Raw genomic sequence first — 16,573 nt, forward strand, 5'->3', positions numbered from 1 at the left:
AATACTTGAAGCGTTGTCATGTAGAAGACGGAGCAGAGATGTTTTCTGTTGCCCCAGAGAGTCGGACCAAAACCAATGGGTTGAAATTAATTCAAAAGAGTTTTCAGCTAAACATCCGGAAGAAGTTCCTGACAGAGCAGTTCCTCAGTGGAACAGGCTTCCTCGGGAGGTGGTGGGTTGGTTCTTATATGCCGCTTTTCGCTACCCAAAGGAGTCTCAAAGTGGCTTACAGTCGCCTTCCCTTTCCTCTCCCCACAACAGACACCCTGTGAGGTGGGTGAGGCTGAGAGAGTGCTGATATCACTGATATCAGAACAGTTTTATCAGCACCCAGCTGGCTGCATGTGGAGGAGCGCAGAATCAAACCCGGCGTGCCAGATTAGAAGTCCACATTCCTAACCACTACACCAACCAATGCAGCTGCCTCAACAGTCAGATTAGAACATATTTGAGAGATTTGGTCAGTATAGAACTTTGCAAAGGTGTCATAAGTAATCATTAGTTCCTATGAATTCACAGGTTCATATCTCAGGAGTGGCAGGTTCAGATTTCAGGATTTGAACAGCTGAGCTGGTTGTGAATTAGCTCATGAAAAGACAGCAGAGAAGTAGGATTTCTTTGCATCCTTCACTGCTGCTTCATAGGTCTTCTAATAAACCCTACAGTCCACTCTGTGCTATTTGGTTTGAGATTTCTGTCAAAGTTGTTCCAGGTGTCCCAGCCCTTTTCAAGACACTCAAATCAGTAGTAAACTGAAGTACTGGATTCCGCCTACAGAATGGGAGTGGACAAGCAGCTACCATATCAATAGCTTCCAAGAACTTATTATTCCATGTTCTTACTGTGGCCTCAGCACAGCTGTTTGTTGGGACCTGAAAATCCCCTAGGGCTTTTGTGAAATCAGTCGGATCCATTAGTCTCCATCAGAAAAACCATTTGACCGGCCTTCTTGCAGAGTACCGGTACTACATTTCCCAGTGTCTTGAACAGGCAGTGGTCAGACGATGATATATGATGAAACCAGCTCAAACCTCAGCATCTGTTTAGAAAGCAGTTTTTTTTAGAGTAAGTCAATATTGCAGTTAAGGTCGATCATTTCGGCAAGGAGGCGGACAATGCACACCGCCTCCTACTTGTAAAAGCGCTATTGTAAACCATGTGTTTGGTTGCTTCTTGATGGGAAACTCCTACCGCGTTATCTTGCCATCTCATCATGGCTTTTCCCTTCCCAACGAGGCAGTGGAGAAGCCAGAAGTGTGGACAACCTGCAGGTTTCCCCCTGCTTCTCGAGTTGTCAATCAACGTAAGCCACCAATCCCCGCTTGGTGGTGGTTTTGGGGACCCAAACTCCCCCACAGACCCGAAATTAATTTAAAAAAAAAGAAAACTTCCACATTGCTATGGGGACCTGACACGACAATAAAACATTCTCCGTGATTTCTTTTCAGGATTCTTTTAAATATGGTCTTGATTTATGTTTGGTTAGATTTCTGATGGGCTCACGCTGGCCACGGTGATTGGACCCCAAGGATTGTGTGTTCATAATACAGAATAATGGACACCATTCTAATAGGGAGAGGTCTGCTTTATAACACGCCCACCCCCATTTTTCCCCATTCATGCCCTACCACCAGAAAACAAAAACATGAATGTGTTTCAGATAGGGTTGCTGACCGCTGCCAATATATTACTGCTCACTCTGAAGAGACTATGACAGCACATTTTATTTCCACTGAAACAGGAGCATGTCAGTTTGCGTTCCCGTTGCAACGTGGACTGCACCATAAAAAAATATTTTTTTGCAATCTAGAAATGGGAGAGCGGAGGGCGGGTGCGAGGGCAGGCAGAATACTACTGAGACTATTGTGTGTTTCTTCTTTCAAACAGGCTAGCCCAAGTTTTTGCCTCATTCTATGCTGCAACAAGAAACGGGAAGCAGATTCTCCTGCTTTCTGTTATCGCGGGGCAACAGGGACAAAAACTTCCGCCAACCATTGGAGAGCCACGGGTTGCTGCCACCGTCATGACGAAGCAGCATTAAAATTCGCAAACAATGAGAGACCAGGCAGGGGCAAATTCCTCATGTGGAAATGGTCTCAATATTGCAGTTATGTCTTTGTACATTCTTGCACAGAGTTACTACCTAATACTGGTAGATATGTCCACAATTCTGGTTTTGAATTTCCTGGATAAAAATAAAATACAAAGTCCTACCTGGAAAGACTTCCAAGCCATTGTTGTTTTGTAGGTAGATTATGAGAGCCTGAGCCGTGATACTGAAAATTTGTCGAGGTGCAAAGTTCACACCATCTGTCACTTGAAAATTGAAGCCTCCAGACATGGCTCCTAAAAGGGTAAGAGCAATCCATTCTCATCAAAACATTTTTCCACTGAAAGGTTTGACAGTGTAAGTTAGGACATGTGTGGGGTTTTGTTTTTAAGTAACTTAATGTCGTCCATTTGGGATAACTACAGAGGAGCTTCCATGTGGACCAGGGAAGTGAATCTTGCATTTTTGAAATATAGATTCAGATACCATTTTCCATACTTTATGGTGACCATTTGTAACACTGTGGGAACTGGCCAAGGAAGTGCCAATGGGGCTTATAACAGGAATGTGCCCACTGGGCAGCAGCCTGTGTCTTGATACCCATGGGTGATCAGAATAGATGGTGCTATACCCTGCAGCTTTATTAGGGATACATGCCAAATGAAACAAGAGTCTTCTGATAGCAGATACTGATAAAGGCAATTGAAAATTCCTGGGGAGGGAGTTCCAAAGTTTTCTCCATTATTAATGTTTAGAAAGACCAAAACAGAGATTGAAAAGTAGAGGTCAGTACATAGGGAGTGAACATGGCTGGATTCCACATGACTATAGCCGCAGGCAGGCGCTCTTAGAGGTTCAGAGAGAATCTCTCTCTTGATGGGATGTTATGAACAAGGTGGAGTGATTTACCTCCATGCTATGGAAAGATGTTCACTTCATGTCAGATGTTCACTTCCAAACATTAAGTCTCTGTTAAAGGGGCAGAACATTTTTCTCCAGGCCTGAATAAATGACTCCCCAAATACCTGATTGCTATTCATATGTACTGGGGGATGGGCTATTTTTTTTTAGTTATCTGAAATGGCTGAGCCCAAAAAATTCTGAAAGTATCTAGGACTTTTAGGAATGCTGGAGAGCCATAGTTGAAGTACATTTAAAGGGCTGTCAGTCCCTTTAAATGCCTTTGGAGTACTCTCAGCTTAGAGAAGGAATTTAAAGGAACTGAGAGCCCTTTAAATTCCTCTGTAGTTAACACATTCCATCACCAAAACTTGCAAAAGGCATTTAAACTTTAAAGGGACCATGTTCCCCTTACAGTTTAAATACCTTTTTCTCCTCCATCAGCAACAATAGAGGATGGAGGAACCTTCTGAGGTCTACACTTTTTCAAACTTGGGGGGGAGGGGCTGAGGAGAGGCACCAAATTTGCAGCATAGCTACCTTACAAAACAGTACCCCTCAACACTCCAGATAACCTCAGATCAATTCTCCATTACAGCCTATAATGGAGCCATGGGCTATAAAGGAGCCAAAAATGTAGCATTCCCAAATATTTTATTAATCTAAATATCATACTCATATTGGGATTAGGGAATACTGGAAAATACAAATATTTTTGAAGTTCAATATACCTGAACCCTAAGAGTACCCAGTTTTTTTTGTTTTGTTTTCTGTATACCCCTACTATGGTCCCCAAACTCAGCAAGTCACACTGTTTGTTCCAACACTGCATCACATTTCTTTCCTTTTCTTTTTAAAAAAAAGAGTATTTGATAACGGAGAAAACCGGCCAACATGCTGGGCCAGAAAGCACAAGTCTTGCACGTTCTGTCTTGTCAATGGAAAAACATGATCTGATCTCGGCATGTGAATCCAGTCAGTGCCGTCTAGCCAATATGCTAAAAACACAGAAGGCAATAACTATCATCCCACTTTGTGATGACCACTAGCTGAAGGCCAAACTATAAAAAGGTGTCTTTTTTCTTAATGAGTCAGCTGAGCAAAACATCCATTGAAAACTTCTGCCAGAAGGATTCTCAAAGCTCCTTACAATCACCTTCCCTTTCCTCTCCCCACAACAGACATCCTGTGAGGTGGGTGAGGCTGAGAGAGCCCTGATATCATGGCTCGGTCCGAACAGCTTTATCAGTGCTGTGGTGAGCCCAAGGTCACCCAGCTGGCTGCATGTGGGGGAGCGCAGAATCGAACCCAACTTGCCAGATTGGAAGTCGGAGCTCCTAACCACTATGCCAAGCTGGGTCTCTAGAGCTAGCTTTACGAGACCTAATAAAATTCAGTTATTTCACTAGAATTCTTTATAGAACTAAAAACCTTTGTATCATCCTCATAGGAGTTTTTCCACTTACTTACCACTATGGACAAATACTAATTGTCTATCTTCAATGTGAGCTTGAGTAAAATTGAGGATACTTTTATTTGGAGAAGACTTGAGAGCCAAATGACCATTATTAGGAGGTGAAACAGAATATATCAGTTCTGCAGGAGAGGAATCTTGATCTTCTGCACAGAGATCATTCACAGTTATTTCAGTGACGGAGCCCATCCAGACCTTCGAAAGGAGAAATAAAACATTACACAAACTGATTTTCGTTATCAGAAGTACTTATATATATTCAGGACTGAAACGGGTTGAGGAAGCATATGAGATTTAGTGTTTAATACAATTCAAAGTACAATCCTAAATACAATCCTTCAAATTCCATTAAAGTTGATAGGCTTAGATGAATGTAATTGTTTTTAGGCCTGTGCTATCTGAATTTCAGACTAGACATGTGCATTCGGTTCACCTGAACCAAAAAAATACCAAATAAAATACCTTCTCTAATCAGTTTTGGCTACTGGTATAGAAATGTTTGGCTTTTATTCAGGCAAATTCAGCAGCTATACTGCTGAAATGGCTGCTGACCATTTAAACTTAACAGCTGGACCAGTATGACGGGCCTGCCCACCCTTTCACTTCCTCCCTTCCAAAGGGACTCGTAGAACGGCTTGCAGTCATTCCAGCAATCCTTTTCACTTCCCTTCCTTAACAGCTTGGCGGGTTCAGCTATCAGATGTTAAGTTTAAATGGCTGGGAGCTGGCAGTCTCGGGGGAGGGCAGTTCAAAATGGGCCCTCTAGCAAGTCACAAGCCCATCCTGCAGAGAGAGTTCTCTCAGCAGAATTAGCTGTTAGGCAGGCTCGGGGGGGGGGGGGGCTGAGGCATTTAAATGACTCTTAGTCCCTTTAAATGCCTCAGAGCTGAAAAATTCAGCTTTTCTGAGTATTTTCTGAATCCCAATGCCATAACATTATTGGGATTCAGGAATATCAGGAAGTACTGATGATATTTTTCAGGTCCAATATAGCCAACCCCCCAAAAATGCCCTTTTTTCTGCACACATTTATTTCAGACATTAAAATACACCCTGCAAGAATTGGTATTTGAAGGAACAGGACAAGAAACTGCAAAGTATTGGGAGCATGTCAATGGTTGCCAAGATATTTTGTATTATGCACTCTGGGAGCACTTAAATAGCTGCTAGTCCTAGTACTGACTGTGGTTTCATTGCAGTCTTGGAGAGCAGACTGATCTATGACTGAAAGGAGCAGAGCAATAAATGGATCGATGCACTTTGCAAATTGGGTCATAAGAAAGAAGCAGTGTTATAAAGGCTCGACAGGATTCTCAGACTAGTAAAACCTCAGAGATTTTTCTTTCAACTTGATCCAGAAGATAGTTAAACAAAATAGCCAAGAATGTCTCAGGATTTTACTGTAACTCTGCAGTCTCTCCCTACCCATCCCTTGTATGCCTTTTTAATCCTAATCACTGCACTTTCTAAACACTTTACAGCAGGGATGTCCAGCTTCTGAATTCTCACAGACTGTTGCCTTCTTCAGACAGTCACTGGGGAGCTAAGAGAGTATTCCTGTCCCTCTGAAAGAACTCTTGGGTGGAGAAAGTGGATACATGGATCTTATTCTCCCTTTCCCATAATACTAGAACTCAGGGGTGCCCAACGAAATCCTTGGAAAATAGGTTCAGGGCAAGCAAAAGGAAATACTTATTTACTTAATGAGTAATTCAACTGTGGAATTCACAGTCAGTGGAAGTAAATGATGACTGCCTGAACAAGCACAGGTAGCTTTTAAAGCAGCTTAGATGTATGGAGGAGAGGTACATCAATGCCCTACCAGCTTTGGTGACTGGAGGGAATCTGCATCCACAAAGGCAGCAAAGCATGGAATACCAGGGCAGCCATAGAGGAGTAATTCAACCTCTCTGCTCTGTTTATTTGGCCCTCCAGGCAATAGCCTGGCCTCTTTGTGAAACAGTATGGGAGGCTAGATTGGGCAAATGGTCATATCTAGCAGCCTCTTCTTATGCTCTCTTTCTGGGTGGCTTAACATCTAAAATACAGTCTGGGACCACACTGCCTAAAGGACTGCCTCCCCCATTATGACCCCCCCCCCTGCAATGTCTTCCTTCTACTGCACGTGACGTTTCAGCAGTTCTTGGGCCTTCATTTGCCTTTGCAATGAGGGCAAAGGCCTTTTCCACCGTGGTCCCAGTCTAGTGGAATAGTTTGTCGAAGGAGACTGGTGCCCTTCAGGATTTGTCCAAATATCACAGGGTATATAAAAATTAGTCCATCAGGAAGTCCACTAAAGTAACTTTGGTGAACTCCACTGTTGTGTTTGTGGATCTGCCAAGGACCAATTTCAGGTCCAGGGCAGGTTCCAAGCAAACATGTAATTGACCAATGTGCTGCTAGATCCCATCTGCCAGATCCAATTAGTTAAAACCTGAACTTGACCAACAGCACACACTGGCAAGAAGATCCATTGTCTACCTTGTGTATATATGTTGGTTTGGGGTTTTTTGATGGGGGGGGGGTTGGTTCTCATGCAATCCCACCTTCTTGCAAAATAACCTCCTTGCCATCCTCCCCCTTCATGGTGGAACCTGTCCATCATGGCTGCATCTCCCTGGGGGGACACATTTCAGTGGTGGACCAGGTGTCCTGCTGAAATATGTCCCCTGTGGGGACGCAGAACACTGCTGAGAATGCAGCTCCTCAGCACCGCAATGGCAGCGCCCCAGAGTGGTGTCGCTGGTGTGGAATCTGCCTGGGTGACATTGGGCCAGTCACGCTCTCTCAGAGTAACCTACCTCACAGGACTATTGTGAGGATAAAGTGGTAGAGAGGAGAATGGGGTTGATGGGATAAAAATGAATAAAATACATACATTTTCTTTAAGCAGAGCCCCTCTGGATCAAGTCAGTGGCCCATCTAGTCTGGCATCTTGTCTCAGATAGTGGCCAACCAGTTCCTCTGGAGGGCCATCAACAGAGCCAAGACTTTCCCCTGGTATTGCTTCCTGGCTCTCAGATTCAGATGTTTAGAATCTCTGAATGTCGATTTTCCCCTCAATCACCATGACTAGTAGCCCCTGACTGACCTATCTTCCATGAATCTATCTAAACTCCTTATAAAGTTGTGTATTTCTGTGGCTGTCAGTGCATCCTCTGGCAATGAATTCCATATTTTAATCACTGTCTGTGTAAAGAAGCATTTCCTTTCGTCTGTCCTGAATCTACTGCCCATCCACTTTCTCTGGCCATAACCACTTCAATCTCAACACATAGCCTGTAGCACAAAAGGATCAGACATCAGAGGGAAAACTGCCACTGTCTGCAATCTGCTTTCGTGAGCGTAAACTGTGTTGAATAAAAGAGGACTTACTTCTGAGCAGGTCTGTTTAGGATTGCTTCCACTGCCTTCCTCTTATATCTTTCTACGTATTTACCCCCTCCCATTTATTTTATTGATCTCCTTGCCTCTAAGTAACATAACAGATTTTAAAAGGCTGTTACGTTGAACCTTTAGATGGGAAACCCTTATCTGATGAAGCCTTTGCTTGGGGAAAACAGATACTTTAGCAGTGAAATTCAATCACATAAGTGTGTTTTCGGGTAATATATTAAAGAACAAAGGAAAGAACTATAGGCGGTTACACAGAAGAGCAGACAGACGGAGAGCTCATTTAATTTTGCAATACTGGCTCATGACAGGAAGCTGGTTTCTTGTTGCAGAGGTAAGCATTTGTCTCCCTCAAGGAGAGCTGTAGCTGGGCCACTTGATGCCCTGAGTAGCCTTTAAAGTGCAAGATTAAATTCAAATGAAATGCAATGCCATTTTTTGCTCCAAAACTAAAGGGAAAATTCTGTGAGTAAAAATGACATTGCGCTTGAGTTGCATTTAATCTCACCTATAAAATCTTTACAACATTTTGGAAAGACTGCTTTTTCAAACTCAGCGGTGGGATGTCCAGTGCCTTGTCCCTAATAAGCAGTAAACAGGGCATGGTCCCATTTACCTGTGTTTTCTTTTAAAACCAATCTAAAATAAATGAGGGGGGGCACGGTTCACTGGTAGAGCATCTGTCTTACATGCTGAAGATCCCAGGTTCAGTACCTGACAGCTCCATCTAAAAATAGCTAAGGTGAGGTGAAATATCTCCACCTGAGATACTAGAGCAGAAATGGCCAAACTGTGATTCTCCAGAGGTCTATGGACTACAATTCCCATGAGCTCCTTAGACCATCGTTTTTAGAATAGCAGGCCAATCTCTCCACATGGATAGTGGATTTTGCTTTATTTTCCACTCAAAATTCCAACTTCCAGGGCTTCAGAGGCTGATAATAATCTCTATAAACTGGAAGATGTGTAACCTGGTGGTTTTGCTAAAGCTAAGTGGGTCAAGGCCCGGTTAGAACCTGGGTAGGAGACCTTCTGGCAGACTTATTGACATCAACTTGAGTTCCATCATGGGAGAAAGCTTGGGTAGCAATTAAAGAAAAACTTATCATTACTGGAAAAGAATCCAGGTAAGCAGTAGGAAAACGAAGGAATTGACATGAAGAGGGGACATGATAGCCCTCTTTAAGTATTTGAAAGGTTGTCACTTGGCCAAGGGCAGGATGCTCTTTCTGTTGACTGCAGAGGAAAGGACACGCAGTAATGGGTTTAAACTTCAAGTACAACGATATAGGCTAGATATCAGGAAAAAAATTTTCACAGTCAGAGTAGTTCAGCAGTGGAATAGGCTGCCTAAGGAGGTGGTGAGCTCCACTGGCAGTCTTCAAGCAAACGTTAGGGCTGATCCTGTGTTGAGCAGGGGGTTGGACTAGGTGGCCTGTATGGCCCCTTCCAACTCTTTGATTCTATGATTCTATGACTGGGGAACTCCAGGATATTGGGAATGCTTCGAAGACAGGCTGCTTCCTGACTCCATTGAGGCCTAAACATCTTTACGAAGAATAGCACAAAAAATGCACAACTAGCATCTGTTCTCCTTTATGCTCATTCTGCTTTGACGCTCGCATTGGTCAAATACAATAAGTGGGCATCTAACAGCATCATACGTAATGCCTGTACTTGAGGACAGGAAAGAACATCAAAAGTCTGGCCTCCCTACCTAAAACAGCCAATATACTGACTAACAGCACCCTCAACGATCAAAGGATGCACTTCAGTGTGCCCCCTTCTCTCTAAAGCGGCCTTTCTCAACCTTTTCACTGTTGAGAAACCCCTGAAACATTCTTCAGGCTTCGAGAAACCCCAGAAGTCAGGCCATAGCATAGAGCAGGGGTAAGTCAACCTGTGGTCCTCCAGATGTTCATGGACTACAATTCCCATGAGCCCCTGCCAGCATTTGCTGGCAGGGGCTCATGGGAATTGTAGTCCATGAACATCTGGAGGACCACAGGTTGACTACCCCTGGCGTAGAATATTGTTGGAATGCATAGCTGTGTACACACCCTCTTGGGGCCCCTCCCCTTCTCACACTCTCCAGGCCCATCACGGGCCATTTTGGGGAAGGGGGCTTGTCACATCGTCTGATAAATGTTTAACAAGTTTTTAAAATATAATAAAGATGAATTCACTCCCACCAATTAAGGAAACTCTTCCAGGGCTGCAAAACAACAACGACAACAACAACAGGCTTTCGTGAAACCCTGGTTGAGAAAGCCTGCTCTAAAGAGAAAGAAACAGCCTGTCTGAAATGGCAAGACTTAATTGTAGCATCGGTAATTTTACGCTTTATCTGGTTTTATTGATTCTATATAATTTTATTAAGAGTTACTTATAACTGTTGTGAGCCGCTCAGATCCCCATGGGGAAGGGCAGCATATAAATAGAAAAGCAATTCGAATAAAAAAGGTACAAAGGTTATTTTAGGCCTTTTTTTCTGAAGGTCTAAAACGCACTGACTAGTACGTCACCATGTATGCACAGTCCAATTGACTGATTAATTTACACTTTAAACTTTCAGATCATTGCTTCCCAACAAGTCCCCTGCTTTGAATGGAATCTGTTTATACACAAATGCTTTTAGTTTACTATCTTAACTGCTTGCAATGTTTTGTAATTCCTCTCTACTGGGCAATTCAATTAAATGCTTACCAGAACTTGAACAATTTTTAATGAATGGAAATGCTTCCACAAACATGAATCTATGGCCCCCTGGTGGTTATAATGCCACACAGCAGCTGAACGACAGTAATTGTGTTTAAAGATTGTAAACCCTGGTCAGAAAGAAATAACTGGCATGTTTGCTAATTTAGTGCAAGAAGGACATGAAAGAACCACTCAAGAAGGGAAGCGTTAGATGTTTTAATAATCCAAAACACAGACCACGTATATTAATCACTCCCCAAGAGGTCAATGTATCAATAATTTAAGATGACACGGTCCATTTAATTACAAAGGGTTACTGAGACATTCCCTAAAAGTGATTATTTCTCCAGTACACCTAGAAGGTGAAGGGAAGCTTAATTAAGATCTACGATTCTGAGGATTTTTTTTAAAATGGAGACAAACCCATCCATTTTAAACGGTTGAAAAGGTTAAATGTTTAATCATATCGATGCAAGTTTTGCAATATTGGTTATAATGGTTTAAATGTTGAAATGGTTTAAATGTTTAATAATATCGATGCAGTTTTGCAATACTGGTTATAATGGTTTAAATGTTGAAATAGTTTAAATGTTTAATAATATCGATGCAGTTTTGCAATACTGGTTATAATGGTTTAAATGTTGAAACGGTTTAAATGTTTAATAATGGTTAAATGTTTTAAATGGCTGTAATGGTGTAAATGTTTAATAATATCGATGCAGTTTTGCAATATTGGCTGTAATGGTTCAAATGTAGTAGTGGTTAAATGTTTAATAATATTGATGCAATGATGCAATATTTATGAATACCAGCTTTATTCCTGGGAGTGTGTCTATCGGACTATGTTGTGAATCGCCCTGAACCGCTAGGGAGGACGGTATAAAAACGTAATAAATTACTTAATTAATTAACTAGCCCCTGTCCAGCTAACCTATGTGGCAGAAGAGCTAGTATGTTGGGAAGAACTGTAGAAACACCTGAAGAACTGCAAAGGGACTTATAGCCTAGAGACTTACCTATAATCTTTCACACAACCTTGTTTGAGGCTCTATAAAGTGTTTTGGAAGCCTTGTTACAAGTACGTTGCCAGAGCTGCTCTAGCTATCCAAGGCCCTCTTCATATCTCTCAATTCCTCAGCCAGCTTGGTGTAGTGGTTAGGAGAGCAGATTTCTAATCTGGCGAGCCGGGTTTGATTCCCTGCTCCCCCACATGCAGCCAGCTGGGTGACCTTGGGATCGCCACAGCACTGATAAAGCTGTTCTGACCGAGCAGTGCTATCAGGGCTCTCTCAGCCTCACCCCCTCACAGGGTGTCTGTTGTGGGGAGAGGAAAAAGAAGGGGATTGTAAGCCTCTTTGAGACTCCTTGGGGTAGAGAAAAGCAGCACATAAGAACCAACTCTTCTTTAGTAATATCAGGGCTCTCTTGCCTCACCTCCCTCACAGGGCATCGGTTGTGGGGAGACGAAAGGGAAGGTGACTGTAAACCTCTATGAGACTCTTTCGGGTAGAGAAAAGTAGCATATAAGAAGCAACTCTTCTTCTGCTTCTTCTATACTAAAGAGCAGAAGAATGGGGACACAGGGGACATCAGGGAGGCAATGTTATCAATGGCCTGACAGAGGTTGGCATTCCGAGCCACAATGAGCTCACCCACAGGAAAGTATACATTTGCTCACTGCCCTGGCAGATTCAGGAGGAAAAGATCTGCCCACTGCAATGGCTCCACATGAACTGGATTATCCCATACACACACACACAGATGATCAAATCTAGGGTGTTGCCAGCTTCATGCACTGGGGACAAAATAACCTGGGAGAGGTCTAATGCCACCATGGCAGACATAAACTCTGAAGTGGCTCCTGTGAGAATGGAGTCTGCATGGATATTTAAATCCTGCCAAACAACCAGATGGGAGAAACACAATACCCAGTCAGAGACAGCCACTGCCAGCTTCAGCAGGGTATCTGCTGGTCCACTGGGTGGATAGTAAACCAGTAAGGGATACTCAAATGTTCTGGCTGCCCAAAGAAGCCCCTCTAAACAGCTACGCTGTATGGATCAAACTATTCTATGTAGTTTGGCTGTTTCAAATCTAAGCTGAAGCATGAGGCTCCCACAGCTCAGTTATTTAAATCAGAAACACATGAGCCCCAGAGGCAGCCTGCTCCCACAGCTCAGCTGTTTACAGCTGGAAAAAACAGAGCAGTGGGAGCAGACTCTCCCTGTGGCTCAGCTGTTTGGGGCACGCCCACGAACCCAGTTCAGTTCTTATGCAAGCTGACTGAGTTCATGGTTCATTTCATAATTCACCCATGAACCACTAATCAAACTGCATTTTTTGCCCATCACTAGTGAAAAGGTGCCAGTAACCGAAATATTAATCATGTTTGTGCCAGTGCATACACTGGTGTTTCTGTGAATATTTTTACTTACTGTCAGACTCCATCTGTGCCACTTCCTAATCAAGAATTCACAGCATCATCATTTGGTCTACAGAAACTTTATGGATAATTAACCAACATTATCCATAATGTTAAACTGCATAGTTTAAATTATGTAAATAGGCTTTCTTCTACTGCACTCTGTTGATCACTGGACTTTGACATTCTGGGGTCTTTAACTGTAAAAGGTTGCTGGGCCCCTCATTTAAAGACTAATACAATTTTCTCCTAGCATAAGCTTCCCTGGACTGGAGCCAGGTACAGATGGCAGCCCCACTCACTCACTGAATGACCAGGGAAAGAGAGCAAGTGGGCCTGCTCCCTTCCTCCATATGACTGCCTAACATGTGTACAGGTGTGACCAAGTGGAGGGAGTGACTGTTTGTGATCAGCAACATTTGGAAAGCAGTGTTAGAAATCACAGGGAAGAGGCATACGCATGGCCCCTTCCTCTGTGCAGTGTAGAAACAGTGTAGAGGCAGGGGGCAATGCCAGCTCACACGTGCCCACTGCCTCTCCTTACAAGGTCAGCGAATGCATGGGACAGTCATCAGTACTGGACCATAGTTTCAGAGGGTAGCTGTTTTGGTCTGCAGTAGAACAGCTAGATTCTTGTTGATCTCTGAGGTGTTACTGGAGTCAGATCTAACTGTACTGGACTACAAGTTTCTTTAAGGTACTATGAGTTTCCTGGTCAACCTTTGCTGCAACAGACTAACACGGCTGTACTTCCATAAAAGGAAAGACAATCTGATACAAGGGACTTTACTGAAAGGCAAAACAATAGTCGTCTGACCAACAGGCAAGTAATGTTTTTATACATGTGAGATAATTCTAAGGAATTTACAAAGATTGGAGAGCAACCTGCATGCATTCAGGCATATTTAGATATTAAATTTACTCACCCTGAGTACTTTGTTCCTCCTTATAACAGGAGACTCGTCGTTTATCGCCCTAATAGTCACGAATATTGTCTGGGGCAAGCTCTGTTTCCTCAGTTCTGTGCTGTTCACAATCACGGTGAAATTGTCAAGCAGCTGTTCACTATCATCATGAATGTAGGAGATCAATCCTTGCTCCATCTAATGAGGGAAAGTGAAGATGTTGAGAATCTCGTACGTGCTGCAAAAAGTAAAAGCTTAACAACTCAACCGGTTCATTTGCTCAATAACCCATATTTTACTTTACTACTCAGTTCTTCTTCCACATTCAAACACCCACTCCTCTCAGAGTAAATTTTGAGTCCATTGGTAAGCTAAATAAAATGTTTTGGTCTTAAAGGTGCCATTGGATGTAAAAATACTAACATTTTCTCAGAATCCAGAACTATATCATATCATATCATACACACACATGTACACATATATAATTTCCTCCAGGCCAGGATGGATTCTGGAGATTTTTGGTGGTGGGGGGGGAATCACTTGAGCATGAAATTGATGTCACCATCGGTGGGCAGGTAGTTGTGAGTGTCCTGTATTGTGCTGGAGGTTGGACTTGATGACCTGGAGGTCCCATCGAACTCTATAATTCTATGATTGTCTAGATCAGTGATGGGGACCCCTTGTGGGTTAAGAGTTATTGCAAGGGGTTTGTGAATCCAACCATCTCAGGCAGGTTTTGCCTTCCCTCACCTGGGGCTTCCCCCTGGTCTCGCTTCCATTAGTGGCCATGTGCCCTGCCCCAAGTCCTTTGTCAGGCTACCTGGGTTGCACCTGCCACCCAGCTTGACACAGTGCAGCTGTGCCTCCCTATCTGGGCCTGCTTGCTCCGAGCCCCCATCCAGGCAAGCCATCTTGGGCCAGCCTCAGCCAGAGGCCCGCAAGTGTGCTCCAGGTCCATTGGGGCTGCTTGCCTACTTAGAGCTGCTCCTCACGAGAGGAAGTGCCATAGCTACAGCCACGAAGAGGGAGTGGGCAGGCATCCCATGATCATGCCTGAATGCAGCACAGTTGAGAAGACCTTCCAAAGGAATATTTTGTATTCCACTTTAATTATTATTTGTGTTAGATCCTTACCATGAAAAAGCAAGGCAAAAATCTCAATAAGCATCCACCCGTCATTCCAATAAGGACTAAAAAGTTTACTGGGTATCCGAATGAATTCCTGTGCGTACAGATTAAATACTAAGTAGATACACCATTAGCTCCAAACTATATAAAAGTATGAAGCTTCCTTATACTGCGTCAATTTATTGCTCTGTATTGTCCACTGCAGCAGGCAGAAGTTACAAGAAACCCTTTTTTCCAAGGATCTGGAATATAGTTTAATGTATCTTTCATATATATGTATTAAGTATATATTATATGACAGAGATTCCCAACCAGGAGTCCATAGGCCTCTGGGGGTTCATGGGAGTTCTGAAGGGGTTCTGCAGGACCTCTGCAGTGGTGTGGTATTGGGGGGGGGATCCAGCCTGCCTTCTCAGCTCCTACTCTTCTTTCTGACTTAACACGAGGCAAAGCCACCACAGTACAAGCAAAGGTGGGGGGAGGGAGCAAGAAGAGGCCTAACGGTAGTGATGTCACTTCCGGGGGCGTGGCAGGGGACATGATCAGCTGACATCACTTCCAGGGCTCCTCAAAGTCTGAAAAATTATTTCAGGAGTTCCTCCACAGTCAAAAGGTTGGAAAAGGCTGTTGTGATTAATAAAATACAAATTCATTAAAAGCATTACTGAATACATAGAAGTTTTTTTGTCATTATATGTTTTCTCAATCAATGGATACTAATAGTGCAAGTACAACGACATAGGGATCTGTGACATTTTTTGATCTTAAAAAGGAGTCTTCATCCTCAAATGGTTGGAAATAACTGCTCTGCATCAGTGGCTCCCTAGTCAAATTACAAACATTTATGAATCATCTACATACAAGAACCAATTACATTTTGAAGAAGCTTACCTGTTTCCTGCTAAATTTAGTTAGTATCATTCCAGGGAAATGGGAATTAGCGATACGCCCATGCTTTGGTGGTTCAAGTAAGTAAAAATCACAATTGAGCCCTGCAAAATGGCTAGTGGGAATTTTTAGAAAATCTTCCTCCAAGATGTTTGAACCCCCTTCAGCAACTGTGAAGTTCTGTACTTCCAATGGGATGAGCTTTGGGATGATGTCTACAGCTATTCCTATTCCACTGATTGCCAGGATGCCATTGGTCACATCCAATGAAAACTGATCTTGCAGCTGGTCAGAAACAGTCTGCACATACTCAATATGTCCATCATTGATATCTTGCTGAGTAAAACTCAGAACTGGATTTTCTTCTCCAAGGTAACCTTCCTCTGAAGTAAACTTCCGAAAGTACCCAAAGACTGGAGGTGACATCACTGTGAACTTCATCTCTGATGGCAAACTGTTTTCATGAACAACCTGAAAAGAAATTAACAGCTGTTCATTAAAAATATACATCAAGCATTATCTTTCCATTTTGCACAATTAACCCTGAGCAAGTGTAGCACAGGGTACACATAATTATGTGAATTTTGCTAGATCCTTTAAGAATGGTGCAGATGTTGCTTGCTGACATTGTAGAAACATCGGAAATACTATTTTGACAAATGGTCCTGCTCTGTTTTGCAGGACCTGCGGAACGCTGAAAGCTCCTGCAGGGC

General features: G+C 43.1%; 1 protein-coding gene across 2 annotated transcripts in view; it reads right to left on the reverse strand.

Moving 5' to 3' along the window:
- Window positions 1-16,573, reverse strand: part of LOC143842234 (chondroitin sulfate proteoglycan 4-like) — a 45,416-nt gene that overhangs the window by 16,485 nt on the left and 12,358 nt on the right. For both annotated transcript variants that reach the window (XM_077347110.1, XM_077347111.1), the window contains exons 4-7: window positions 15,864-16,331; window positions 13,866-14,042; window positions 4,421-4,619; window positions 2,215-2,346 (exon numbers count right to left, since the gene is read on the reverse strand). In XM_077347110.1, the coding sequence (XP_077203225.1) occupies window positions 2,215-2,346; window positions 4,421-4,619; window positions 13,866-14,042; window positions 15,864-16,331 (976 nt within the window). The remainder of the gene's footprint in view (window positions 1-2,214; window positions 2,347-4,420; window positions 4,620-13,865; window positions 14,043-15,863; window positions 16,332-16,573) is intronic.

The sequence above is a fragment of the Paroedura picta genome, chromosome 7, assembly GCF_049243985.1.
Source record: "Paroedura picta isolate Pp20150507F chromosome 7, Ppicta_v3.0, whole genome shotgun sequence".
Classification (NCBI taxonomy): domain Eukaryota; kingdom Metazoa; phylum Chordata; class Lepidosauria; order Squamata; family Gekkonidae; genus Paroedura; species Paroedura picta.